This window comes from Pezoporus flaviventris, unplaced genomic scaffold (genome assembly GCF_033815535.1).
Source record: "Pezoporus flaviventris isolate CSIRO_AGI_PZ_B2104156 unplaced genomic scaffold, CSIRO_AGI_Pfla_v1 ptg000085l, whole genome shotgun sequence".
In the NCBI taxonomy this organism is placed as follows: domain Eukaryota; kingdom Metazoa; phylum Chordata; class Aves; order Psittaciformes; family Psittacidae; genus Pezoporus; species Pezoporus flaviventris.
In genome coordinates, this window is record NW_026892633.1 from 243729 (window position 1) to 271672 (window position 27944).

The window sequence follows — 27944 nt, forward strand, 5'->3', positions numbered from 1 at the left end:
GCTGGGGAAACTGTGCCAAGGGTGAAAAGTGCATAGCGAGGAAGACCTGTTACTTCATTCAGAAGACACTGGCGCGAGACCAGTAGATGGCTCCGCTGCATTCCGCGACTGACGGCTGCGGTGAGGTGGGAGCGCGCCCGGTACCGATAGTGGGATGGAGGTGGCGGCACCCACGATGCGGTTTGGAGCAGCCCGGGCAGAGCCGAGCGGACGCATGGCCTCGCGTTCGGCAGATGGTGGCACTGTCGGCTGCCACAGCCCCGCTCACGGGGCCGCCGGAAGCGCCGAGTTCAGGTGGTTGCTAGGGAACCGATGAACCGGAAGTTCCGCCCGTCGAGCCGCGGTGTTGTTGTGACAGGCACCGTGACACCGCCAGGCCCGGCACGAGTCCCCGCCGCCGCACCATGAAGTGGACGTTCAAGGAGGACCACGCGCTGGGTAAGGATGGGCTCGGGCCGGGCACTGCCCGCAGCCTCCCGTGTCGCTGTGTGTTCCGGTTGGTTCCCTGGGCCGGACGGCTTGTCTCTGGGCGGACAGTCGCCCGACGCGATGCCCGAGGAGGCCTCCCTGAACAGCCAGAGATCCCTCTCGGCGGAGGCAAGGCTACTGCGAATCCCCCAGGCTGCCGTCCCTGCGGGCCTGGGACACCGTCAGTTTCGTTACCGTGCAGTGACTAATTGCGAGTTTTGTCCACAGAGCACAGATGTGTCGAGTCGGCAAAAATTCGAGCCAAATACCCTGATCGTGTCCCGGTGAGTAACCAAGCCAGCTTCATCTGACTGCTGGGAAGCAAAGGTGGATATACTGTTTCCATCCATCCCTCTCATTTGATCAGATCCTACTGTGAAATACAAACTCACTCCTCTAAACAAGATAACAGGGTTTTATTGAGGGACAGAGTCAATAAAGCAAAAGCAACAGCACTGGGCACGTGACCGTAGCCAGAGGTGCGCTGATTAGCATTTGTTACAGGTTTATATACTTTCACTATTGCATTAGCCATATACATATTCATAATTCCTGCTTATAAGCAGGGAATATTATAACTAGCTCCAGGAACTTGTTATCATAAGTCTCCTCCTCTTGGTGTCTGCGCACTGCTCTGTGGTGATTGTGGGCAGGGGTTTTGAGGATGAAGTAAGCAGTCTTCCTCATGTGAGTAGGGGTCTTCGAGATGAAGTAAGCAGTCTTCCTCACAGTGTACTTTTCACCTCTGGCACAGGTGGATGCCCCAGGAATCACAAAACTAGCTGAAACCAGCCATATCTGTAATTCTTCTGATAGCTGGCAAAGATTTTAAACAGTGTGACCTTCCTGCAAAATTTCTTGCAGGATGGGCAGACAAGGAGTATCCCAAGCTAGCAGATGTTTGGGAGGCTCTGTCTCTAAACTAACTGATAAGTAGAAGGATGGTGTGAAATAACCCATTCATGTTTAGTGGGGCGACTAAATCCTGTTATCTCACCACAGACTTACAACTCAAACATTGTTCTTTAAAGCTAAAGATACTTTAGAAGACTAGTGTGAAACAATTAACTCATGTTTAGTGGGGCCACTAAATTCCACAGACTTACAACATAAACATTGTTCTCTTTCTACAACCTAAGTTAAGCTAAAAAGTACTTTAACTCTGTTTTCCAGGCACTAGCTTTTCTTATACCAAGCCCCCCCCCTTCTTTTACCTTTACAAATTCTTTTGCTGTGTGACTGTTTTGCTCAAGAGTCCTGCCCTTTTTAAGTTGTTGTCTAATCTTGTGTCTTTAGCGAGCTTTGTTTCTGTTATTGTGAACTCATAGTTATATCCACATAGCCACACCTATGATTTGTGAAAGCCAATACATTTGTGTGTTTATCACTGTACTAGGGGAATTCATCTTTCCTTGTGTGTTCTTAGGTGTTTTAAAGAGGCCCCAAACAGTCTAACTAATCCAACATTCCCTCTTCTGCCCCAGTGCATATTGACAAGTAAGCAAGAGTGCCTGATCGAAACACTTTCCAGGCATATTTATGCTTTATCAGTATCCTGATTTCTTCTAATGGCAATTATATCCCAGCAAATACCTTCAGTGTCCTGAGGATTCATTCTGTGCCTGATCCCAAGAACAGTAAGTTCTTTAAACCTTGACAGTCTTCCATCCTGGCTCTATGAGGAAGGTGATTTTCCCTCATGTATCCATGTCTATAACCAGTCTTAGTGTGGTGAATTTCCCCATGCAAATCCTGCTGCTTAAAGAGCCAGTGCAAGTGGTGAACTTTCCTTTTTGTATTAATAACTCCATACCTGCTAAATAGTGAATAACCTTTCCTTTTCACACCACAATTCCTTTTATAATCATTCAGTCAGATGACCACACTTCACATCTTTGTTACAGCTAGCATCATGTCCGTGTTCTTGACTTACCTGCTTGTGAGTAAAATTTCCCACATCTAGTCTGATCACATGCCAGTTGGTGCCACTTCTGTCTGGCCTTTTGGTAAATAGCATCCATTAGGTAGTGCAGCCCAGAGAGGAACTTCTAATCCCATCGACTTTCTCTGCTGCTGAGCTGCACCTAGTCACAGCATCTTCTCCAGCTGCAGTCTGGCAGGCTGAGATGATCCTTGCCATTCCCTTCTTCGCTAACTACCCACTCATGTACAGACTGCAGTGCGCTATTGATCATCCATCGCCACAGATACCCATTTGTCCATTTCAAGAATATCCCTCATAATCCTCGGGGAAGAAGAGAAATTTAAATTCAGTGTGAGTCAGAATTACATGATGCTGTATCAGGAATGGACTGCAGTGTGTGGATGGATACAGGAATTAAATCTCAAATTGCAGTGTGATGCTTTGTCTGAGCCCATACATGTTTTATGCTTGATGATTGTCCTGGGTTCAGCAGTAGCAGTCATTTTTTCTCCTTCTTAGTAGCTGGTGCAGTGCTGTGTTTTTGACTTTCGGCCTGGGAACAGCGCTGATAATACCGATGTTTTATTTACTGCTCAAATGCCTGGGAGGAGTGGAAGCTGAGAGGAAGCAGAGACAGGACACCTGACCCAAACTAGCCAAAGAGGTATTCCATACCACAGCACGTCATGCCCAGTATGTAAACTGGGAGTTACCCAGAAGGGCTAGATCACTGCTCGCTCGGGCTGGGTATTGACGAGTGGTGTTGTATTCTCTTCCCTTGTTATTTTCCTTATCATTATTATTAATGGTGGTAGCAGTAGTGGTTTTGTGTTATACCTTAGTTACTGGACTGTTCTTATCTCAACCTGTGGGAGTTACATTCTTTCGATTCTCCTCCTCATCCCTCCAGGAGCAGGGTGGGGGGAGTGGGATAAAGTAGGGGAGTGAGCGAGCGGGCTGCGTGGGTTACTGACTGCACTTAAACAACAACGATTCAGATTGAGCCATGTACCTTTCACAAAATATTTATTTAATATATTTTTGCATTTAATAGTCAGAAGTGTTTTTCAGACTTGCTGTGTGTTTCCTGCTTTCTAGGTTATAGCTTGCATCCAGAGTGAGAGAGGTCAAAGTGACTTCTCAGCTGCTCTATCTGTCTACATGGATTTAGAGATGTTTCAGTGGTTCAAACCTATTAAGTTAATATGTGAGCAGCCTGACTCTGTCCTAGGAGAGACCTTTTAGGAATAAAATGGGAGGTGAAAGAAATTCATGCTTGCTAAGCACTGCAATCTTAAATTTGCCTGGGTAATCAAGTGGTTTGAGGGTTAAAGGTATAAGTTTTACTAGAAGCAGTTCACCAACAGCCTCAACTTCGATTTATGACAGTTTCTGCATTATGCAGCTAAAATGCCTAGTGTGTTATTGTAATCTTAAAAATACAAAAGTATCAGTTGTTAAGGGTTCAGTATGCCTTTCAGGTTGTTCTTGTTCTGCTTTACAGTTCCCTCAAACTAAATTGTGGGGGCAGGTCCTATGCCCTCCTTTTATTTCTGTAGGCAGATCTGAAGAAATTGTAAGGAAAACCCTCTCCACATCATAAGATAGCATATTTTGTAAATTTACTTGGGCATTACCTGGATGATGTAGCAATGGGGAATGCAGAGCTAAGGAATGGAGACACTGGAACCACTTGTAAGCCTTATTTCCTCACATGATAGATTTTTCCTTTAAGAACTAGCTTGTGTAGAGGAATAAGTGTTAAGTCCTATTCAAAAATAATACTTAATTCTCTTTCTTCCTGTATCTGTTTGTCCTGGGTTCAGCAGTAGCAGTCATTTTTCTCCTTCTTGGTAGTTGGTGCAGTGCTGTGTTTTGACTTTTGGCCTGGGAACAGAGCTGATAGCGATGTTTTGGTTTGGCCAAGGACTTTGTGAGCCTCATGCTCTGCCAGGGAGGAGGGAAGCCGAGAGGAAGCAGAGACAGGACACCTGACCCAAGCTGACCAAAGAGGTATTCCATACCACAGCACCTCATGCCCAGGATGTAACTTAGAGTTACCCGGAAGGGCTAAGACTGCAGGGTTGGAGGAGGTATCGGTCGGTGCTTGGTCGGGCTAGGGGGGTGAGTTATTGGTCGGCTGGTGGTGAGGTCTTGTATTCTCTTCCCTTGTTATTTCCTTTATCATTATTATTATTGGTGGTAGCAGTAGTGATTTGTGTTATACCTTAGTTACTAAACTGTTCTTATCTCAACCTGTGGGAGTTGCATTCTTTTCAATTCTCCTCTCCGTCCCTCTGGGAGTAGGGGGAGGGAAAGAATGGGGGGAGTGAGTGAACGAGCCCTCTGACTGGTTTTAAACCACGACACTGTTGCTTTCTGTTTTATTTGTTTGTGGCCATCTTTCCTTCCTGTAGTAAATTTCTAATTTCCTAACATGAAGTAAGATACTGTAATGTCAGTCCAGCATAATACAAAGCAGAGAATAGCATCAGTGAGTCCTACCTTGGCAACAGTAACACAGTGGAACAGACACTGTGCCTTAGAGTGCAAGTATATACGGAATAACACATGTGAAGATTTAAAAAAAAATTTGGTTTTTAGTGCTAATATCAGTATGTTATTGCAGACCTGAGTCTACAGACATCCTGAAATAGTGGTTAACACAGGAAGCAGTTTTTTCAGAGTTGCAAGCAAATGTTTTTTGCTAGCTGTTAACAGGAGCAAGAAATGTAAATTACAACTGCTAGATAAAGCTAATGATATGCGAACACATAGATATATCCAAGCAAAACAAGGGAAGATGAAGTTTTATTCCCAATGTTATGATTGAGGTGACTTTTGGAATACGCTTCATAAGCCTCTCAAAAACCCCATGTGATAAATATCTCTGTAATGATGAGTTTAGATTTAGGAGACCAGGTGCATGAATAATTCCAGAGAAAGCAAGGATACCTGTGTTAAGTAGTAACTTTACTTTTCATCTACAGATGCCCTTAAAATGGTGATAAAACATCAAGAGGTTTCCTTTTGAAATGCAGAGAGAAAATGCATCCCTTTAGATAGCACAGTCACTATTGTATAATTATGAAAAGCATTTGGGTCCCATGTGATCCTCACTTTCTGCTAACCCTTCAGGCCTGGGAAAGCATTTAAATTTATACACTGACCAGAAAACAAAAATACCTCACAGTTTCTACAGCAACCCTTCTACACCACCTTTGTTCAAGTCAGATGAAATGTAATCTCCAATATAACTAAACCAGTACTAGATGAATTTAGATGGTCTTTCCTCAAAAATTTATCTTGCTTCTACCTGTAAACTGCTGCTGCAACCCTCTTATAATGACATTATTAGATGCTTGGGGTGGTTGTGCTTTGAGAGAAAGAACTGCTGCTCATAGCCCCTCAACTATGGCTCCCAATTTTACTCCAACGCCTTTCTTTCCTCCCTACCAACAGTAGCTTCCCAGAAGTAACTCACACTTAATTTCCATGCTTGTGCCTCAAGCATTTTCTCCTGGTCTGGTTTCATAACCAGTTAATGGTTTGTAACAGTAACAAGTAAAAGGAAACAGCATCACAGCTCTAGCTCGTCCTTTTCCCTAATGCTTCTGGGCTTATGGCAAAGCTGATTTAACTCCTAGTGAAAAGCTACACTGGGTTTTGGGCTCATTGCTTGTTTTTCTATGAAGACAGTAATTCAATTTACTCTGAAGATACTGAGATCAGTAAGTGCTCCAGCCTGCCTAAGGTGAGCAGTGGAAGCACCCTGCGAAAATCAAAACCTTGCTTTTTCAAAGGTACTGGGATGTTAGCATGTTGTCTCATGAACTGCAGCCTTCCGCTCAAGCAGACTGTTTACTTCTACACTTGGACAAAAACACTTGTTTCCATGCTCTGGTTTTGACTTCCTTAAAGATAAGAAGGTGGCTCTGCCTTGTTACTGTGATTAAAACAATGGTGTCTCCAACAGTAAAGCTGTTAAAGGCATCCCACTCAGAACAACGATTACAGTTTCTTTGTTCTGGCAAATCGGGACCATTGGTCCCCGTACTAGTTTGGGAAAGTCAGGGACCTATCCAGTAATACAAATATGCTCATTTTACACCTGCCTTGGGAATCTCGGTGCCCTCATATGCTCTGCTGCTACCCTCACCAACTGTGGTTGTCCTCACTAACCGTCAACTGTGGGCGCTTAGTTTCCCCTACTTACCCCTCCCCACAACTCTGTTTCCCTGTGTGTCCTGGGTTCAGCAGTAGCAGTCATATTTTCTCCTTCTTAGTAACTGGTGCAGCACTGTGTTTTTGACTTTCAGCCTGGGAACAGCGCTGATAACACCAATATTTTTAGTTATTGCTCAAATATTTAGTCTGACCAAGGACTTTGTGAGTCTCATGCTCTGCCCGGGAGGAGGGGAAGCCGGGAGGAAGCAGAGACAGGACACCTGACCCAAAATAGCCAAAGAGGTATTCCGTACAACAGCACATCATGCCCAGGATGTAAACTGAGAGTTACCCAGAAGGGCTAGATCACTGCTCGGTCAGGCTGGGTATCAACGAGTGGTATTGTATTCTCTTCCCTTGTTATTTTCCTTATCATTATTATTATTGATGGTAGCAGTAGTGGTTTTGTGTTATACCTTAGTTACTGGACTGTTCTAATCTCAACCTGTGGGAGTTCCATTCTTTCAATTCTCCTCCCCATCCCTCCGGGAGTGGGGAGAAGAAAGTGGGGGAGTGAGCGAGAGGGCTGCGTGCCTGACTTACAGCCTGGGTTTAAACCACAACAGTTCTTTTTGGTGCCCAATGTGGGGCATGGAGGGTTGAGATAACGACAGACCTGATCGGATTGTGTCTAATTGTATTTGTGATAAGCATTCATTGTTTCGGATTAAAAGTCACTCATCACAATGCTGATTTATTGGCTCTCAAAGTTTTTGTTCCTGATCTCACAGTTTCAGTATTTTGTACCTTACGTACAGCCGGTATTTGCTGTGTTAGTGTTTATCAAGGGGGGAGGGGGGCTTGGGCTAAGGTTCTTGTCTCATTGTACTTTATGGTCATGACTTGTAAATACAATAGAATCATTGATCATGAAACTGATCTAGCTTATGTTCCAGTGTGGTCACCACCTTTATACTTTGGGAGGTATATAATAAAAGTGCTTAGCAATTACACATCTTTTTTCTCCTTCTCAGGTGGTCAACCTGAGAGTTTTGAATGGCTTTTTAATACTGTTGAGACCTGTGTGCTGATTGTGATGGGGATCCCCATGTTGGCAGCATACAGTGTGTTTTGCCCAAGACTATTTCATCTGGTCCCAAGAGTAAAGCAGAGTTGTGTTTAGGCCTTGTCTGGGCTTAGACAATGATATAGGAGGACCAAGAGATTTTCCCCGAGGCTGGACAGCCATGAGTGGCAGGGTGTGTGGGATAATATGGGCAAGTATCTAGGTCAGTGGGCCCCTCCAGTACTTTGGAATTTCACCACCAAACAACTGCAAAATCCAGAAAAAATAGTAAAACACTTAAATGAGGTGTGTGGTCATTCTGGCCATACCAGAGACGGACAAATCATGTCAATGTGCTGGGGCTTGGCCTATGCTTACAGGGCCTTGTTCAACACTATCCAGCACCTTCAAAAGGAAAAGAATGTCCCTGGATCTGGGGGCAAAGCAACAGACAGTACAGCTACACCAGCCCCAGCGACAAGTACAGTAGCTACCCAAACTTCGACCGCAACAGGCAGTGCAGGTACTCCAGCTCCAAGCACAGCAGCTACACCAGCCCCAGCGACAAGTACAGTTGCTACTCAAACTTTGGCTGCAACAGACAGCGCGACTATGTCAACGACAAATACAGCAGCTACACCACCCCCAGCGTAAAGTACAGTCGCTACTCAAACCACAGTGATAATTACTGCAGCTAAACCAGAGGACCAATTTGTACCAATAACGGTTGCCCCTCTACGCAAGAGGAAAAGAAAAAAAGAGACAAGATGAAGCAAGATGAAGAGACAATATACTCACCACCCGGGCCCAGCACCTGATCAGGTGATCACCATCTGATCAGGAGTCATTCATCACATGACAAGAAGAAGAAGAGGTGGCTTCTCGACCTCAGACCTCAACCGAGCTACGGAATGTGTGAAAAGATTTTACCTGTCAACCAGGGGAGAACATCATCACCTGGTTGCTCCAAAGCTGGGACAATGGGGCCAATGGTCACAAACTAGAAGGTACAGAAGCCAAGCAGCTGGGATCACTTGTTAGAGAAGGGGGAAATGACAAAGCAATTGCAAGAGAGAAAAAGTCCGTGAGCCTTTGGAGCTGGCTCTTGGCAGCTTTGAAAGAAAGGTTTCCATACAAGGACGATGTTATGAGTCTTTTGGCCAAGTGGACTACTTTAGACAAAGGCATCCAGTCTCTGAGGGAATCAGCCGTTGTAGAGATGATCTATCACATCAAGCCAGGTAACGGGGATGTACACATAGATCCACATGAAGTCGAATGTACACGACCCATGTGGCGAAAACTTACACGGAATGCACTGTCATCATATGCCCATTCATTGGCAACAGTAACCTGGAATGACATAGTACCACTAACAGTAGCTGCGTGGAGACCTCATAGCAGCCTTCCAGTATCTGAAGGGGGCCTATATGGATGCTGGGGAGGAACTGTTCATTAGGGACTGTAGTGATAAGACAAGGGGTAATGGGTTAAAACTTAAACAGGCGAAGTTTAGATTGAATATAAGGAGGAAATTCTTTTCTGTTAGGGTGGTGAGGCACTGGAATAGGTTGCCCAGGGAGGTTGTGAATGTTCCATCCCTGGCTGTGTTCAAGACCAGGTTGGACGAGGCCTTGGGTGAGATGGTTTAGTGTGAGGTGTCCCTGCCCATGGCAGGGGGGTTGGAACTAGATGATCTTAAGGTCCTTTCCAACCCTAACTATTCTATGATTCTATGAAATGATTCATAAACTTCGAGAGTTCGAAGGCAATCTCACCCCTTCCATCATCTCAGCTGTGGAAAAAACTGTCCCAGGATCTCAAACAGTTGAGGGACAATCTATCTGATTTATCCAAATACCCAAAAGGTTACTGATCGGCTTTTGGTATTGCTGCTTGGGAGACAGGAAATTGAGCAGCTGTCCACCTTGCCTGGTCTCTCAGAGGATCCTTCTGTTGTGGGGTTGCTGAAGGTTGAAGAAAAACAAATGCCAATCGTGACCAAAACAGTGCACCGGTGGCAATATAGCACCAGCCAAGACTCCCTGATTCCCATCCATAAGCTGATCCGTAGACTGGAGAGCCAAGGAGTGATCAGCAGGACCCGCTCACCCTTTAATAGCCCCATATGGCCAGTGTGAAAGTCTAATGGAGAGTGGAAACTAACAGTAGACTATCGTGGCTTGAATGAAGTCACACCACCATTGAGTGCTGCTGTACCGGACATGCTAGAACTTCAGTATGAACTAGAGTCGAAGGCAGACAAGTGGTATGCCACGATTGATATTGCCAATGCATTTTTCTCAACTCCTTCGGCAGCAGAGTGCAAGCCACAGTTTGCTTTTACTTGGAGGAGTGTCCAGTTCACTTGGAACCGACTACCCCAGGGGTGGAAACACAGCCCTACCATTTGCCATGGACTGATCCAGACTGCACTGGAACAGGGGCAAGCTCCAGAATACCTGCAATACATTGATGACATTATTGTGTGGGGCGATACAGCGGAAGAAGTCTTTGAGAAAGGGAGGAAAATAATCCAAATCCTGCTGAAAGCTGGTTTTGCCATAAAATGGAGTAAGGTCAAGGGACCTGCACAGGAGACTCGGTTTTTGGGAATAAAATGGCAAGATGGATGTAGACAGATCCCCACAGATGTGATCAACAAGATAACAGCAATGTCTCCACCAACTAATAAGAAAGAAACGCAAGCTTTCTTGGGTGCTGTGGGGTTCTGGAGAAAGCACATCCCAAATAACACTCTCATTGTAAGCCCTCTCTATCATGTGACCTGGAAGAAGAATGATTTTAAATGGGGCCCTGAGCAACAACAAGCCTTTGAGCAAATTAAACGCGAGATAGTTCATGCAGTAGCCCTTGGACCAGTCCGGACCGGGCCAGATGTAAAAAATGTACTGTACACTGCAGCTGGGGAGAACGGTCCTACCTGGAGCCTCTGGCAGAAAGCTCCATGGGAGACTCGAGGTCGACCCCTCGGCTTTTGGAGTCGGGGATACAAAGGATCTGAGGCCAGCTATACCCCAACTGAGAAAGAGATACTGGCAGCCTATGAAGGGGTTCGAGCTGCTTCGGAAGTGATTGGCACTGAAGCACAGCTCCTCCTGGCATCTTGGTTGCCCGCGCTGGGATGGATGTTCAAAGGGTCTCCTCTACACGTCATGCAAACAATGCTACATGGAGTAATTGGGCTGGACTAATTACACAACAAGCTCAAATAGGAAATCCCAGTCGTCCAGGCATTCTAGAATTCATCATGGACTTGCCAGAGGGCAAAGATTTTGGAATGTCACCAGAGGAGGAGGTGATGCATGCTGAAGAGGCCCCACCCTATAATAAACTGTCAGAAAGTGAAAAGCAATATGCCTTGTTTACTGATGGGTCCTGACATATTGTAGGAAAGCATCGGAGATGGAAGGCAGCTGTATGGAGTCCTGGACGACAAGTTGCAGAAACTGCTGAAGGAGAGTCAGTTTGCAGAGGTGAGAGCCATCCATCTGGCCCTGGACATTGCTGAACGAGAAAAGTGGCCATTACTTTATCTCTATACTGACTCATGGATGGTGGCAAATGCCCTGTGGGGGTGGTTGCAGCAATGGAAGCAGAGCAACTGGCAACACAGAGGGAAACCCATATGGGCTGCTGCACTGTGGAAAGATATTGCTGCCCGGGTGCAGAACCTGGTGGTGAAGGTACACCATGTAGATGCCCATGTACCCAAGAGTCAGGTCATTGAGGAACACCAGAACAACCAACAAGTGGATAAAGCGGCTAAGATTGAAGTGGCTCAGATGGACTTAGATTGGCAACATAAGGGTGAATTATTTTTGGCCCAGTGGGCCCATAGCACTTCAGGCCATCAGAGCAGAGATGCAACATAGAGATGGACCCATGATCGAGGGGTGGACTTAGCAATGGACACTATTGCCCAGGTTATTCACGAGTGTGAACACTGCACGCAGCCTCCCCTGCTCTGAAAGACTGTTACAAGAGATGGAGCCCAACATCATGGACCGAATGGACTCAGCAGGTTTATAGGCATTGGTCCATGGACTAAGGAATGATCTTTTTCTCTCTGTCTGTGTATGTGGATGTATATATATGTAAGAGCAATGGTGTATTGAAAATGTGTGATCTGAGCGTGACGTGAATGGTATGGAAGAAGGGGTGGATACTGTCCTGGGTTCAGCAGTAGCAGTCATTTTTCTCCATCTTAGTAGCTGGTGCAGTGCTGTGTTTTGACTTTCGGCCTGGGAACAGAGCTGATAACAGTGATGTTTTGGTTTGGCCAAGGGCTTTGTGAGCCTCATGCTCTGCCAGGGAGGAGGGGAAGCCGGGAGGAAGCAGAGACAGGACACCTGACCCAAACTGACCAAGGAAGTATTCCATACCACAGCATGTCATGCCTAGGATGTAATGGAGAGTTACCCGGAAGGGCTGGGGGACTGCAGGGTTGGAGGAGGTATCAGTCGGTGCTTGGTCGGGCTGTGGGTCAAGTTTTCAGTCGGCTGGTGCTGAGATGTTGTATTCTCTTCCCTTGTTATTTCCTTTATCATTATTATAATTGGTGGTAGCAGTAGTGATTTGTGTTATACCTTAGTTACTAAACTGTTCTTATCTCAACCCGTGGGAGTTGCATTCTTTTCGATTCTCCTCTCCGTCCCTCCGGAAGTAGGGGGAGGGAAAGAATGGGGGGAGTGAGTGAACAAGCTGCCTGACTGGTTTTAAACCACGACACTCGCTCTAGGCTTAAATATGTCTTCAACTCCATCCAAAAGTGAGGTTAATATTACTGTTCAGCACCTCTAAAACTACTTTTAAACCTGACAAGTAGCAGAAAGCAGCAGTCTACCGGTCCCAAGTATTTTGCAATTGCCTAGGAAAATCCAGGAACAACCTCTCCCAACAGCCAGGCTCAAATTTTAGGAAAGAGGGTTTTTTTAGATCATATAACTGCTCATCTGAAAACTAATCAGTTGCAAAGACAGAACTAACCTTATGTAACCCATTTTAATATTGCAGCTGAGTGGGAAATGGGAACTTTCCTTTCTGCTCAGCGGATTCCCTACAAACCTTCTTGATTAACAGAGGGTAACTAGGTATGTTAAGGTACAGTTTCTGCAATATTTCAGGGAAGGACAAAGGTAAATTTCAGGAGCCTGGGAATGTACTGCTTATCACTTTAGGTACACTACAGGACTCTGCCCTTGCAATGCTATTTCCTAAATTACAATTTCTCTTATCAGTTCACCCTGTAGCCCATCTGCAGTGGCATCTAGCCATTTTTCATCCTCCAATGACTAATGCAAGTTACCATTCTCCGTAATCCCCTGCCTTCTACAGACACATGCAATGACTCCCTCCCTCACCAATGCAACTGGTCTTTCTGCTGGACTTGAGAGGACAGGCTCATACACACGGAATTCAATTTTTGTTAGTTCTTCAACAAGTAAGAAAGAACTATTCTTATTTGACAAGTCAATCCAAGTGTGAAGTAAAAGGATTTGCCGTAATCAATTCTCAGACTGTGATGTGATATGCACTGAACAGTCCTTTATGTAGCTCAGCAGATTGACTGTACATGCTTTTTGGAGAACTGCTGTGCCCATTTTTCAAATCTAAAACTATAGCAAGATACCAAAGAACAGAAACCTCAAATCACTAAAGAATTCTTAAGTTCTGATTTCCAGTGGTAAAATCATTATGTTATTGCAGACCTGAGTCTACAGGCATCCTAAAATAGTGATTAACACAGGCAGCCTTTTTTTCAGAGTTTCAAGAAAAGCCTGTTGATGCTGCAAGCATCATCTTACCCAGGCATTTCTGCTTGAGTCCCTACCTGCTTTCTACTACCAAACACTGTGGTATAAGCAGAGAATAGCCCTGTTCCTGAGGAGCTGGCCGAGCAACATAAGCAAAGCTTGTGGTTTGTTGTTTTTTTTTTGTTGTTGTTTTGTGGGTTTTTTTTTCCTTAATTACTTCATTTGTTTCCTTACAGCCTACATACCTCATCTGGCTCTCATTCATATAGAGCTAAAACCTACCCCTTATTAGTATGGCTTCACTGTTGTCCTGTAACTTTAGCTGAAGCTGTAATTAACATCAGCTGCATACATTGCTGGATTAGCTGGCACTGTAAGTCTGGTATAACAGAGGCACGCAGACATAATCGCATCACAGCACCTTTTTAGTGATTTAGTGGAGGGCTCAACTGGCATCCTTGGCAGGCCAACTGGCATTCCGGAGCATCCTGCAGCCATGCTTTATTTCTCCTCCTTGAGGCATTGTTTAAGTGCTTGGTGGCTAGCTGTGGGAAGTCAGTAATCATTGCTGGATTAATTATAGAAATGCAGAGAGCATAGATATCAGTTAAAAAGCAGTACTGCAAAGCACTGTAAGAAATGAACATGTGGTCTATGGCCAACTAGAACCTTGCATTATACCACAACTCACACCACAATATCAGCTTGACTATTTAGATACAACGTGGCTTCTTCAGCTCTGCACCGAGTTCCCTGAAGGATGCCTATGCCTCTATTTAGCATGACAGTTTCTGATGTAAGGGTACTTGCTGTGTAATGGCACAGTATGTTGCACAGGTTAATACAAAAGACTTCAGGGAGGAAAACAACTAATGAATACTCTAATGCTCTAGATGGAAGCCTGAGAGGCATTTTGGCATCTCTGGTTTATGCACAGAAGGTGAAATGGCAGATCAGATAATAAACTAGGCTGGTGCTTCTCCCTCCCATTTACCTAAATTCTGATTTTGTAGCTTCAGTGTTACTGAAATTTATTTCTAATATTTCTTCCTGTTTGGGGATTTTTTTCTTTTGTTGTATGCTACATGCAGGTTCTGTCATCTGTTGGGAACAGCTTGGGGCATTGTTTAAAGAAGACAGTTAAGTTGGAAGGGTGGAAGTGCTGTGTATATTAAACCTGTATTTCTTTGTTTTGTGGGATTTTATTTAGCCCTATGACGATTTAAATGAGGATAGGCCATGCTTGTTGCAAACTAGAATTGTGTGTAACAAGATTGCAAGCAATGATGGTCACACTTGCATGTCCTATGAGGAGTGGTTAAGGACTCTGGGTTTGTCTAGTTTGGAGAGGAGGCTGAGGGGTGTGACCTCATTGCTCTGCAGCTTCCTGAGTAATGTGGAGAGGGGGGTGTTGATCTCTGCTCCCTGGGATCCAGGGACAGGACACATGGGAATGGTTCAAAGCTGCATCAGGGGAGATTCAGACTTGACATTAGAAAGCATTACTTTACCATGAGGGTGGTCAAACACTGGAACAGACTTCCTAGAGGTGGTTGATGCCCCAGGCCTGTCAGTGTTCAAGGCATTTGGACAATGCCCTGAATAACATGCTTTAATTTTTGGTCAGTCCTGAACTGGTCAGGCATTTAGACTAGATGATTGTTGTAGGGCCCTTCCAACTGAACTAATTCTGTTCTATTCTACTTTCTTTTTACATTGTGACAGTGACAAAACAAAGTAAGCAGCATCTGTACAATGCATCTGTACACTTCCTCAAATCACCTGCAATTGCTCAGGTACTAGCGCTGCAGCCTAGTTAAACTTTTCATGACTCCATTACAGCTGAATGGGGCAAGGAGGGAATATGGTTAAATGGATTCTTCAGTTTCTTACTATTAACTAGAGTAAGTGAAAAGACAGGAGTCCTGGACTCCTTCTTTCAATCACCAGTTAAAGGGAAGTAGTGCAGACAAGCCACTCTTAAACCTGAAGCTCTCGAGCTGCTCATGCTTCAAACATCTCAGTAGATGCCAATTCCTCTCCTGCTCCTGCCCCCAAGCTTTTGTCACAGAATACACTATTTTGGGCTATTGCACATGGAGAACTTTAAAATAATTAGCCATATTTAAACACAATAGGACATTAGTGTCCTGGTATGAATAAATCACAGAATCACAGAAGGGTTGAGGTGGGAAGGGACCTCCAGAGGTCATCCGGTCCAACCCCTCCCCACTCAAGCAGGGCTACCTGCAGCCAGGTGCCCAGGACAGATGACTTTGGAGTATCTCCAAGCTGTGAGACTTCACACCTTCCCTAGGCAGCCTCTGCCAGTGCTCTGTCACCTGCACAGTAAAAAAAAAAGTTTACTGATGTTCAGAGGAAACCTCCTTTGTGCCCATCACCTCCTGTCCTGTCACTGGACATCACTGAAAACAACCTGGCTCCATTTTCTTTACACTCTCCCTTCAGGTATTTATAAACACTGATAAGATCCCCCTGAGCATTCTCTTCTCCAGGCTAAACAGTCCCAGCTTTTAGCCTTCCCTCATACAAGAGATGGTCCAATCCCTTAAACATCTTGGAGGCTTTTTGTTTGACTCTCTCCAGTATGTCCATGTCTCTCCTGTACTTGTTACTGTAAAAGTCAGTTGGAGAAACTCTCTTAGTGTTAGTAAGTTAGAACAGTTTGGTCTATTCTACTATGTTAAAGACACACATACTGTTGTTAGTTTTTTAAGCCCACATACTGAGGAGCCCAGAACTGGACCGAGCACTCAGGTGTGGCTTCACCAGTGCCAGTTCAGGGGAAGGATCACTGCCCTGGACCTGCTGGCAATACTTGCAGCCTGAGATGCCATCAGCCTTCTTTGCTGCCAGGGTACACTGCTGGCTCGTTCTCAACTTGGGGTCCACATCACAGTAATTTCATATCTTCAGTGTACAAAAAGTTAAATGATGTGCATGCTTTCCTATCACAGGTTTTTCTTTTAGACATATTGCATCTTTTCACCCCATGACTTCAACAGGCAGAGGAAGTTTTGTGTCATTGTGTATATGAATATTAGTTTCAGTGCAGTTTAAGATCAGGGTTTACAGTGCTGAACCAGTCTTACCTCTCATTTGGCTGTGGTCAAGAAACCTTTTTGTTCCTCCCCTCTGCTTACTGTTGTAAGTCTGCACCAGCAAGTGGTTTCCAAAAGCTGTCTGTTCATAGCAGTCCAGAAAAGCCTGACCTTCACACCTGTGCTTTACAGGTCATAGTGGAGAAGGTCTCAGGATCTCAGATTGTTGACATTGACAAGAGGAAGTACTTAGTTCCATCTGACATCACCGTGGCCCAGTTCATGTGGATCATCAGGAAGAGGATTCAACTGCCGTCTGAGAAAGCAATATTCCTCTTTATAGACAAGACTGTCCCACAATCCAGGTGAGAGGCTATTCACTTGGTATTCAGAACCATGTCTGCAAGCCTGTGCACACCAGAGGGACAGGAACTCCCCTGTTTGAGGCTTATCTGCTGATTTTAGGAGGGGTTTGGTTACATCTTAATCTAACCGTGATAGTTTTTTCTCATGAGTTTGATAAACATCTTATTTCTTGAGCTAGGCTGAAAAGAAAGGTGACTGAAAAAATATATTATGATTTACTTCCATGGCAAGAGGGTGAACTCTGGAGGTATTATGATATCTTTGTTTGAGTGTAAGAATATTTACATCATCAATAAAAAAAAATCCTTCTCAAAAAAGTTGCATGTTGAAAACTCAAAAGCAAACACCATAAATTTTACTGAAAAAAAACATTAACCTGTCAGCTCACAAAGAAATGATGCTGTTACTTGTTTTTAAAATTACTTATTTTCTTCTATAAGCACAAAATTACTATAGAAAGATTTTTCACATTGCTTTTATATAGGAATATGTTTCATTGTTGTCTGCTACATACAGAGTAATGTAAAGCAAAAGCAGCTACTACAGCTGCTTTTGATACAAGACACTTTAATAGTATTTGAGGAAATAGTATGTCATGGTGTTATGTGGCTTAGGTAGAATATTATTCTTATTAACCCTTACCTGTGTAAGAGTTCCTCCAGGTAACCTGTCCACACTGTTAGCAATATTTTTATTTACTTTGTGATACACAGTAGGTACCTGTGAGAACCATCTTTCACAGAATCATTAGGTTTGGAAGGAACCTCTGGAAATCATCCAAGGCAGGGCCACCTAGAGCAGTTTACACAGGAACGTGTCCAGGTGGGTTTTGAATGCCTCCAGAGAGGGAGACTCCACAACCCCTCTGTGCAGCCTGTTCCAGTGCTCTGCCACCCTCAGTGTAAAGAAGTTCTTCCTCATGTTGAGGTGAAACTTCTTGTGTTTTAGTTTATGGCCACTGCTCCTCATCCTGTTGCTGGGCACCACTGAAAAGAGTCTGGTGCCATCCTCCTGGTACCTGCCTTTGAGATATTTATATGTGTTAATGAGGTCTCCTCTCAGACTCCTTCAGACTAAACAGGCCCAGCTCCTGCAGTCTCTCATCATAAGAGAGATGCTCCAGGCCTCTGATCATCCTTGTGTCCCTCCACTGGACCCTTTCCACTAGCTCCTTGTCTTTCTTGTACTGAGGTACCCAGAACTTGACACAGTACTCCTGATGTGGACTCACTAGGGTCTAGTAGAGGGGGAGGATCACCTCCCTGGACCCACTGGCCACACTCGATGCACGGCTCTCAGCCCCAGGTTGTCCCCAAAACTCACTGAAGTTTTCAGACCATACCTGAGACACCATTTTTTGGTGCCTTTCTGCACCCCTTGGCTCACTTCCATTCCTCCTTCCCTCTCAACCACTCTTTCAGTCCCCATGAGCTACTAAACTGACTGCTCTTACCCATATAACTGCCTTGTTACGGCCCCAAAGGCACTCTATGCTCCTTCACACATCACCTCAGTGACAGGTCTCCACAATCACTCTCAGGCAATGAGCGCAGCCCGCCAAACATCCTGCACAGCTTCCAATGCAACCCCACAGAGGCCAAGGTTACCCCCTACCACAGCAGGCAGCCTTGTGCCCGCTCCTGCTGCTTTTGCTCCACACCCCAGGGGGTTGGGCACTGCCTGCCCACCCTGTGCGCAGCAGAGGTGCTCCTGGTAGCCTGGCAGCTCCAGCTTCAGCTCTCACCTCTCCACATAGCTGGAGGCCGTAGGGCCTGGGTGAGGAGCATGGTGCTGGACCAGGCTCCTCTTGTGGCAGCATTAGCCCAACACTTCCTGCTTGTTTTCTTCTGAGAGTATTAGGAATGCCTGTATGTCATCATCTTAACAGTGCTGTAGAACTGCTAGGAACAGGAAAGAAAGGACACATCTTGTAGGCTGAGTTCATTACATAGACCACTAAACTCTTGATATGCTTCTTATCCAGAAGTTTATCTGGTACTCACCAATTCCCTTCCATTTCAAGTACTGCTGCAACTCCTCCCAGCTCCTCTCTCAGGTAAAAAGCCATGTTCGTTTCCCCATCATCTCAGGTGAGCTGAGGAGGTGTCACTTGTGCAACTGCCTGATGTTGACTGCCTGTTTCATCTGCAGATAGATGGTTGGAGCCGTTGTACTGGCCAAGTAATTGCTTGGGCTTCTTTTTGTTTTCAAAATGCAGTCTTTGCCCTAAAGACTACTACTACTTACACTGTGAAAGGACACATGCCTGTTCAGTTACAAAAATTTTCATTTGATCAAATGTTCAAAACCTCATCCCCTGAAAAAGCACTAGTTCCTGGCTAACTTGTCATTTACTGCCCACACATTTTGGTACTAGCATTACTTGAAGTCATCACTTTTAAACAGTACAGAAAACAAAGCTTTTGCTCCCCAGAATAACCCAGAGCTCAAAGAAGCAGTCCAAAAAGCACAAGTTTGATAGACTCGAGACCAGCTGAATGTTCACAACTACACCAGGTGGAGGGAGAAATCAAGTTGCTCACACAAGAAGCAAGAGGTTAATGCAGTTGCATTCAAGGAAGGTGCCACCAGGCTCTTGAGCCTGGTGTTAGTCACAGCACTGTAAGAGTGGTGAGGCACTGGAATGGTTTGCCCAGGGTAGTTGTGAATGCTCCATCCCTGGTGGTGTTCGAGGCCAGGTTGGACAGAGCCTTGGGTGACATGGTTTAGTGGGAAGTGTTCCTGCCCATGGCAGGGGGGTTGGAACTAGATGATCTTAAGGTCCTTTCCAACCCTAACTATTCTATGATTCAGAACCTGAAATATGTTCAGGTTATGGTTATGACTAATTTCCAGTAAAATAAGGAAGCATTCTGGCACATGCATTTGTGAAGAATAACAAAACCCTAGACACTGCAGAGAGCCCAGTATCATTTTGCTAACTCAGGAATCAACCGCTTTCATATATCTTCATTTTTGTATTTTAATTTATGTACTGATTCGCAAGTTTTAGCTTTTATTAATCCTTGCCTATGTCAGGTTCTAACTGCTACCATTTGCAGTTGTCACGATCCAAGCAAACCATTTCTCCTTGTTGTTTTTTTTTTCTCCCTTCAAGCTTAACTATGGGACAACTTTATGAGAAGGAAAAGGATGAGGATGGATTCTTGTATGTTGCCTACAGTGGAGAGAACACATTTGGTTTCTGAATGGTGGGTCCTGGCTACCGTACCATCTTGCTGTGTATCTTGTAAATAGCTGATTATTTTCTGTTCTGACATCCAGAGAATTTCCTTCTATATACACGCATTTGTAACTGGATTAATTTCTTAATATATTGATAGGTCTTGCTTTATTAGACTGTTAAATTATAATGAAGAAGTTTTGTTGGTTTTGTGTTTTGTTTTTTTTTTCTCATGGCTATGAATTCCCAGAGCCTCACTCCTTTGGGGGATACACCCAATGACGTGGATTAAATAATAAAGCAAAGTAGTTGGGCTACTAAAACATGAAAAGAAGAATACATTTATTCTGTTTTGAGGTGTTAGTTTAAGAGATAAAAACATTGAATTAGTATTGGGAACACTGGATTTGCTAGCTTATCCTAAGCAGGAGCACAATGTGATTATAATCAATTGAGCTAATATGTTCCTCTTTCTCAATTAACAAACAAGTACAATAAAAATTCCTGTCACAAACAGGCAGTGCTGTCATTTCTTTACCTTAATTTTGGCCAGAACGTTATACACCACATTTACTAGATGCTATACAGCTGCTTATATTATTTACTAGACACTGTACAGCTTCTCAACCTTTAGTATGTGGATGATGATACAAGGAAGAAACAAGGAACTATCTGTAGGTTCCAAAACAAGTAGCTTCATTGCTACTAGATCTCATCAGAAGAGCAGTTATGCCTGCCCACAAGTCTGAAGGAGTAAAAGCCTCAGTGGAGGAGTAAATACCATGGGCTTTGGAAAGCAGGACCTAGGTGACAAAAGCATAGCATCTAAGGCAGGACACCTAGGAGAAGGAATGATACAAGTAAGAGACAAGAGAGCTGGACAACTGGAAGGTATAGTTTGTACATGAATTATTGCAGAGAGAAATCATTGGTAAGGAGTTCAGATGAAAACAGTTGCATGAGTAGCTTAAAAAAAAAGAAAGCAGTAGTTGTGTTAGAGGTAGTTATATAAATATACATGTCTTTTCCAAGTAAAAATTCTGTAGGTATTGTAAGGACATTATGGAAGAGGTTGCCCAGCGAGGTTGTAAATGCCCCATCTCTGGCAGTGTTCAAGGCCAAGTTGGACAGGGCTTGGAGCAACCTGGTCTAGTGGAAGGTGTCCCTGTCCATGGCAGGGGGGTTTGATTCAGAGAAAACTCCAGGAACAAACTCGCCACAAAGTTTTAAGATGACAAGCAGGTATTCTTTAGGCACCGGGAGACACGGGGGATAGCTCCACCTGGTGTGTGTCTCCCTAATTGCCACACAACCCATACTTTTATAGCACTGGGCATACATACATATTCATGTGGCTACGTATGGATTACATCATTTTCCAGAAAGCTCCCCGCATGAGTACAGAATTGTGGTGGTGGTCTCTGAGGGTCGTTTACTTCTTCCAACAATCTTCATCACTTCTGGCAGCCTTTGAAGCACATGCAGTAGATTCTCATACCAGTTTAATTGGTTCGTTAGCACCAGAGACATAATAATCCTCCTGTCCTCCCACTTATCAGTTAGTTTAACTGTAGCCCATCCTGGACACCTGCTGTTCCCAGATACTCCTTATCCCTGTGTCCTGTTCTTCTAGACTGTTTTTCTTAAAACTATGTCAAATATAACTGTTGCAGAATGGCTCTATGAGCAAGGCCATGGAGCCTTAGAGGCCTGTGCAAGCAAGGCAAGGGGTAGGCCCCACAGGTAACCGGAAACCGGATGTGGGAGGAGAATGTGGAGGAAGCTGTGTGGGTCTAACCAATACTGTTGTGCCTAGGAGGCGTGGCTAAATACCACGCCTATATATGTGAACTGCATCACAAATAAAGTAGAAGTTTGCTTATCACCCATATTGGGTTGGCGTGTCTTGCTTCTCCTCGCCGCTTACAAATGGCGCCCGAACAGGGACTATGGACTAAAGGGCCCCGGTTAACGGGGACCTGGAATACAGGGCCCCGGTTGACGGGGACCCGGAATACAGGGCCCTGAGTATCAGGGACCTGGAACGGCGAGTGAGTGGCACCGGCGGCAGCGGCCGGGGAGCGTGGGCAATGCTGCTGCGGTGGCGTGACGGACCCGGGTGCTTGGACTAACCGAAAGGAGTCCGCCGCTGGGGCGAACCAGACACTGCTGCGTCGGGAGGCCGATCTGGAGACCGAGGTTACAGGACGACCCAGAAGAAGACGATCCAGAAAAGGCCGGCCATGAAAATGGACCGAGAGGTAGCCCTGGACTTATTACAGTGCTTTTTATAAAAGCGGGGAATTGAGCCTGAGACTCTAAAGCAGCTAGCAGGTCTAGTGGCTGTAGGGAAGGCTAAGGGATTTTTTGTAGATCCTAATACAGTTTTTGAGGAGAGTGAGTGGCGAAAGTTTGGTGATGAACTATTTGACTCAATGCTTAATGATGATAAAACAGCAAAGAAACTCGATAAATCACGGGGAGAAGTAATAAACTGTATAAAAAGATACAAGGCGGAAAAGAAAACTGCCGCGGTAGCAACGGAGAAACTAGGAACAGACGTCCCCGGTCACTTGAAACCAGGGGAAGATTACAACTCGTTTCCCCCAACTCGCGGGAGCACAGGGTTCCCCCCCCCCCTTCCTTTTCTCCCCCTCCATCAGAGTTTGATGGAATGTGTTGTATGAATCTTTCTGGTCATTTTAATTCGATACATGCACAGCTGAAAACCCTGGCTCAGCTTACCCAGCAACTGCAAGTGAGCAGTGACCTAGGGATAACTAAATGGTTGTCCTCATGGGGCATTACAGGTTGACTTAAAACACTGCTATTTGAAGTACTGTGCTTATGTATCATTGTTAGGTTAATCATTGTAGCTGTTAGACTTGCTTATAGTTGTGTGATAAAACAGGTGAACAGAATAACCCACAATGTCTTGCTCGCACAGGCCTCTAAGGCTCCATGGCCTTGCTCTTAGAGCCATTCTGCAACATATAACGATTTATCTTGTGTGAGAATTCTCAGTATGTTCTGTAGCTGTACTCTATTTTTTTTCTATGTATCATGCACCTCAGTAATTTTCCATTGCTACTGTTACAAAACCATCAAACTTAACATTACTTAAATCTAATTCTAAAGGTTTCTATATTCCATTTTGTCATTTTGTGCACCCCTTGTCTCAGGTTGGAGTAGATGACCTTTGAAGGTCCCTTCCAACCTAAACCATTCTATGATTTGCCGCAGAAAATATATGGACTCAGTCAGAGATCAATATGATCAGACAAAAGCCATTTATTACAAAGCCTTAACCCCTTAAATACTATTTCTTACAGTGATTTGGCATATTATGATTGGATACATGTCCTGAAGACCCTTTGCAACTAGCATATAATTGGTTAAGCACAGGTGTGGGAACTTGACCTCGAAAGCTTGCCAACAGTCCACAGTTCTCATTACATCAGTGAATTCCAGCTGCTTCTTATCTTGCTTGCTTAAGCTTCCTTGAGCCTCTCACAGCCTTGCTGTATCTTTCAGGATTATTCAGAGTTTATGTACCAATTATCCATTCTCCTGTGAGAACACTGTCTCCACAATGATTCTACCACACTGAGGCAGAAAACTACAATTAGAAATGCTGTATTCAAGACCAGTACCTCCAGTTGATGAGCACTACTGCCAAAGCAGGTACTCAGCACAGCAGAAATAGAGGCTTTGCCACAAACCAAGAAAACTATTTTATTCATGAGGGTCTCAACTTCTCTTCAAACAGGCTTACCACAGTTACACAGCTGACTCTATGTACAGGCAAAGAGGCAAAGTTGTGGCTCTGAACCATAGGGGCCTGGAAAGAAAACACCTGATTGACCTAATTGCACAATTCTGGAGTTCACACTTTGATATTAAAGGATAGTACTGCATTAGAAAAGTAGCATCACTTTGAACTTCATAAGCCATCAAGGAAACACTAATTACAGTTTAGATTCCTGATAACTGTTTTGCTTCATTTTCATACTACATTGTGTGGAAGAGCTTAGTTGTAAGCGGCAAGGAGAAGCAGACAGGACAACCCAATATGGGTGATAAGCAAACTTCTACTTTATTTGTGACGCAGTTCACATATATAGGAGTGGTATTCAGCCACTCCTCCTAGGCACAACAGTATTGGTTAGCCCCACATTCTCCTCCCATGTCCGGTTTCCGGTTACCTGTGGGGGCCACCCCCTGCCTTGCTCTCACAGGCCTCCAGGGCTCTATGGCCCTGCTCTTAGAGTCATTCTGCAACACTTAGTTTTTAAAATGTTTCCAGCCACAGTGGAAATATATCATTTTCCAGGCTTAAATCAAATTCTTGCTAACTCAAACTCCCATTAAATCACCTTATGCCTAGAATTACATCTGGCTCTACAGTTAGTCACAAGTACTAGCAGAAGGACTCCAAAATGAAAAGGTAGGTGCCTGTGAAACATTGGCACCGTAATCAAGACTTGTCACAGTAACAGTGATGCATGTGCTTATTGCATCTGAAAATGTACTATTGATTTCAGTAAGCCTTTCACTGTTCAGAATAGCACTGCATTGTATAGCACTGCTTTAGTAAACATTCCATCACTCCTTCCATCCTGAATTCCTTCCACTATTACCCTTTCCACAAATGTAGTATTAATGTTTACTCTTTGCAGAATTTTTGATTCAGAATGAAAAGCGGTTTTATCTGTGATTTTTTCATAACCTTTTATTACTGGAAAATATTCTATTTCCTTTAAGCTGAAACTCCACAGTTTCACTATGGTTTTCAGTGCTTTTTGCTAGCTGTTAACAGGAGCAAGAAATGTAATTTACAACTGCTAGATAAAGCTAATGATGTGCTAACACATAGATAGATATATCCAAACAAAACAAGGGAAGATGAAGTTTTATTCCCAATGTTATGATTGAGGTAACTTTTGGAATACCCTGCATAAGCCTCTCAAACCCCATGTAATTAACATCTCTGTAAAGATGAGTTTAAATTTAGGAGACCAGGTACATGAGTAATTCCAGAGAATGCAAAGATACCTGTGTTAAGTAGTAACTTTACTTTTCATCTACAGATGCACTTAAAATGGCAATAAAACATCAAGAGGTTCAAAGTGCTTCAGTTTCAGTTGACATTACTTCCACTGCAATGGACTATGAGGATCATATCCTCAGGTAACAGGGGATAACACGTCACTGCTTCCTTTCTTTTGGAGGCATGTGTTTCATGCAGCTCAGAACTTCAAGTCTGCAATGATCCTTTTCTATAATTCAATAAAAAGGGGCTTCAACTCAACCAAAATAAAGATTTCTCTAAATTGCTATCCTTTTCACTCCTGTCTCCTTACAGCACATGAACTAGAAGATGTCTTTTCCTGGCCCTTGAATTGCAGAGCTATCTGCTGTGCACCAGAGCTCATTGCTGTATTTTCATGTGAAGTTCAGGTATTCTTTGGCATTCTTGACCAAACCCAGCAGGGCTTGGCTATGAATCACTTTCCAGGCTTCCTTGTAGTCCTAGTTGGTTTCTAGAGTCTTCATCCTGACAGGAAATACAGAACACTGTAAACATTTCTATTATCCTATTTAATGTCATGCCACAAAAATGAAAAAAAAAAGCAAACACACAAGAACATGATACCATTTGAGCTATTTCATGCTACTAAGTGAAATTCTCTTGTACTTCTAGACAGACTTGGAGAGGTTCAGGCCCTGAAGCTAGTGTATCTTGACACTGTCATAGGTCTTACAAAAAGAAGCAAACCAGCTCCTCTATCATGCTTCATACACATTCTTCAGCAGTAGAAGTGTCAGTGTTTGTGACCATAGATTATAGAAAACTTCCATGATAGCAAAGAAATGTTGAAGCAAAGCAGAAGAGGTGGCTAGAGGTAGGTGCTCTGGATTGAGTGGAAGTAGCCTTGTTCTGAAGGGAACAAAGATGACGAGGACAGTTTTTCTTTTCCAACACAAAATAATGGGGAAGAGTGAGAAAAAGGAGAAAACAAATTTTTATCTTCTCCCTAAAGCAAAAGAGACTGCAGTTTTGGTGCTCTCTTCCCCTTCCTCATGTAGCACCTACTCCCCACAACTTCAGCAGAACCACTGGTCACTGCTGAGTGCATTATACCATTGATTTCAAAATAGGGAAAGTCAGGCCTGGAGTAGCTGAACACAAGTGCCTCCAAGACAATTTCATCATGACATTTTTTCTTTCCTTACATTCCTTTCCCAGCCTTTTGCCAAACAGTCTGTCAGCCGCACGTGGCATGTAATGTTTATATACTTGACCCAATATGAAGGGAAGACCATAGGCAACATGATCTTCATCAAGAAAGAGGAAGAGCCAATCTACTACAAGAACTGTGATCTAAAAAGTCTGAGAACCGCTGCACTAATTTCCAGAACCTCTGAGCTGCTCTGGAAAGTTCTATGGAGGGCCAACTGCAATTCTTCCACTTGGCCAGTGGAACAGTCACAGAACCCCATTATCAAGGGTGGATCATGATTTAGGAGCACCACTGAACAGGCAAAAGACCAGCAACTATCTGCATTAGCAGCATCCAGGAAACAGGTCCAAGAAGGGCCAAGGTCAATTCACCACAACCACCTTAAAATCCCTAACATAGGCAAACTGTTTCTCTCCCAGATACACCCCACATGTACCTCAGACATGATACTGTGATAAACACATAAATGTATTGGTTTTCACAAATCATAGGTGTTGCTATGTGGATATAACTGTATGAGTTTGCAATAACAGAAACAGCTTTCTAAAGACACAAGATTAGACAACAAGTTGAAAATGGCCAGAACTCTTGAGCAAAATGGAGTCACATAGCAAAAGAATTTGTAAAGGTAAAAGAAAAGGGGGGGGGGGGGGCTTGATATGAGGAAAGGCAGTGCCTGGAAAACATAGGGTTAAAGCACTTTTAGCTTAACTTAGGTTGAAGATAAAGAACAATGTTTGTGTTGCAAGTCTGTGGTGTGATAACAGGATTTAGTCGCCCCACTAAACATGAATGGGTTATTTCACACCATCCTTCTACTTATCAGTTAGTTTAGAGACAGAGCCTCCCAAACATCTGCTAGCTTGGGATACTCCTTGTCTGCCCGTCCTGTTTTGCTTGCAATAAATTTTGCAGGAAGGTCACACTGTTCTAAAACTTTGCCAGCTATCAGAAACTTACAGATATGGCTGGTTTCAACTAGTTGTGTGATTACTGGGGCGTCCAGCTGTGCCGAAGGTGAAAAGTACACCATGAGGAAGACTGCTTACTTCATGTTGACGACCCCTACTCACATGAGGAAGACTGCTTACTTCATCCTCAAGACTCCTGCCCACGATCACCGGAGAGCAGTGCGCAGGTGCCAAGAAAAGGAGACATGATAATAAGTTCCTGGAGCTAGTTATAATATTCTCCACCTATACGCAGGAATTATGAATATGTAAGTGACTAATGCAACAGTGAAAGTATATAAACCTGTAACAAATGCTAATCAGTGCGCCTCTGGCTGTTGCTTTTGCTTTATTGACTTTCTCCCTCAATAAACCCTGTTATCTTGATTAGAGGAGTGAGCTCCTATTTCACAATACAAACGACCTGCACCTTATCCTTCACCTCAAAACCATACTCTGGGGAGAAAGATGAATGCTTACACTCAAGGATAATGACCAAATCTTTCTTTGGGAAAAAACTATTTTATGCTAGCATGCTTCTTGCACTTAAAATACATCTGACATATTTGTTTAAGATCTTTGACTCTGCCCTTCACTATAAAAACATCTAATGACTTATATTTATTCTTTATCATAGAATCATAGAATAGATAGGGTTGGAAAGGATCTGAAGATCATCTAGTTCCAACCCCCCTGCCATGGGCAGGGACACCTCACACTAAACCATCTCACCCA

At 44.0% G+C, this 27944-nt stretch overlaps 1 protein-coding gene across 2 annotated transcripts; it reads left to right on the plus strand.

Annotated features, from left to right (window-relative positions):
* The first annotated feature begins 389 nt into the window (after positions 1 to 389).
* Positions 390 to 25123, plus strand: LOC133280695 (gamma-aminobutyric acid receptor-associated protein-like 2). Of its 2 annotated transcripts, XM_061475615.1 has the most exons (5): positions 390 to 438; positions 697 to 752; positions 16657 to 16829; positions 19949 to 20042; positions 25105 to 25123. In XM_061475615.1, the coding sequence occupies exons 1-4, from the start codon at positions 405 to 407 to the stop codon at positions 20037 to 20039; spliced, it is 354 nt and encodes a 117-aa protein (XP_061331599.1). In that variant the 5' UTR covers positions 390 to 404; the 3' UTR covers positions 20040 to 20042; positions 25105 to 25123. The 2 variants fall into 2 exon arrangements, with proteins under 2 accessions (XP_061331599.1, XP_061331598.1); XM_061475614.1 differs by lacking the exon at positions 25105 to 25123 and having other exon boundaries at positions 19949 to 20528.
* Positions 25124 to 27944: the final 2821 nt, after the last annotated feature.

What these genes read in the sequence shown, in the direction of transcription:
- LOC133280695 (XM_061475615.1), top strand. Translation starts at nt 405, where the DNA reads ATGAAGTGGACGTTCAAGGAGGACCACGCGCTGG. An exon ending in AATACCCTGATCGTGTCCCG is followed by an intron (nt 753 to 16,656) that starts GTGAGTAACCAA and finishes TGTGCTTTACAG; the next exon opens with GTCATAGTGGAGAAGGTCTC. An exon ending in AAGACTGTCCCACAATCCAG is followed by an intron (nt 16,830 to 19,948) that starts GTGAGAGGCTAT and finishes TCTCCCTTCAAG; the next exon opens with CTTAACTATGGGACAACTTT.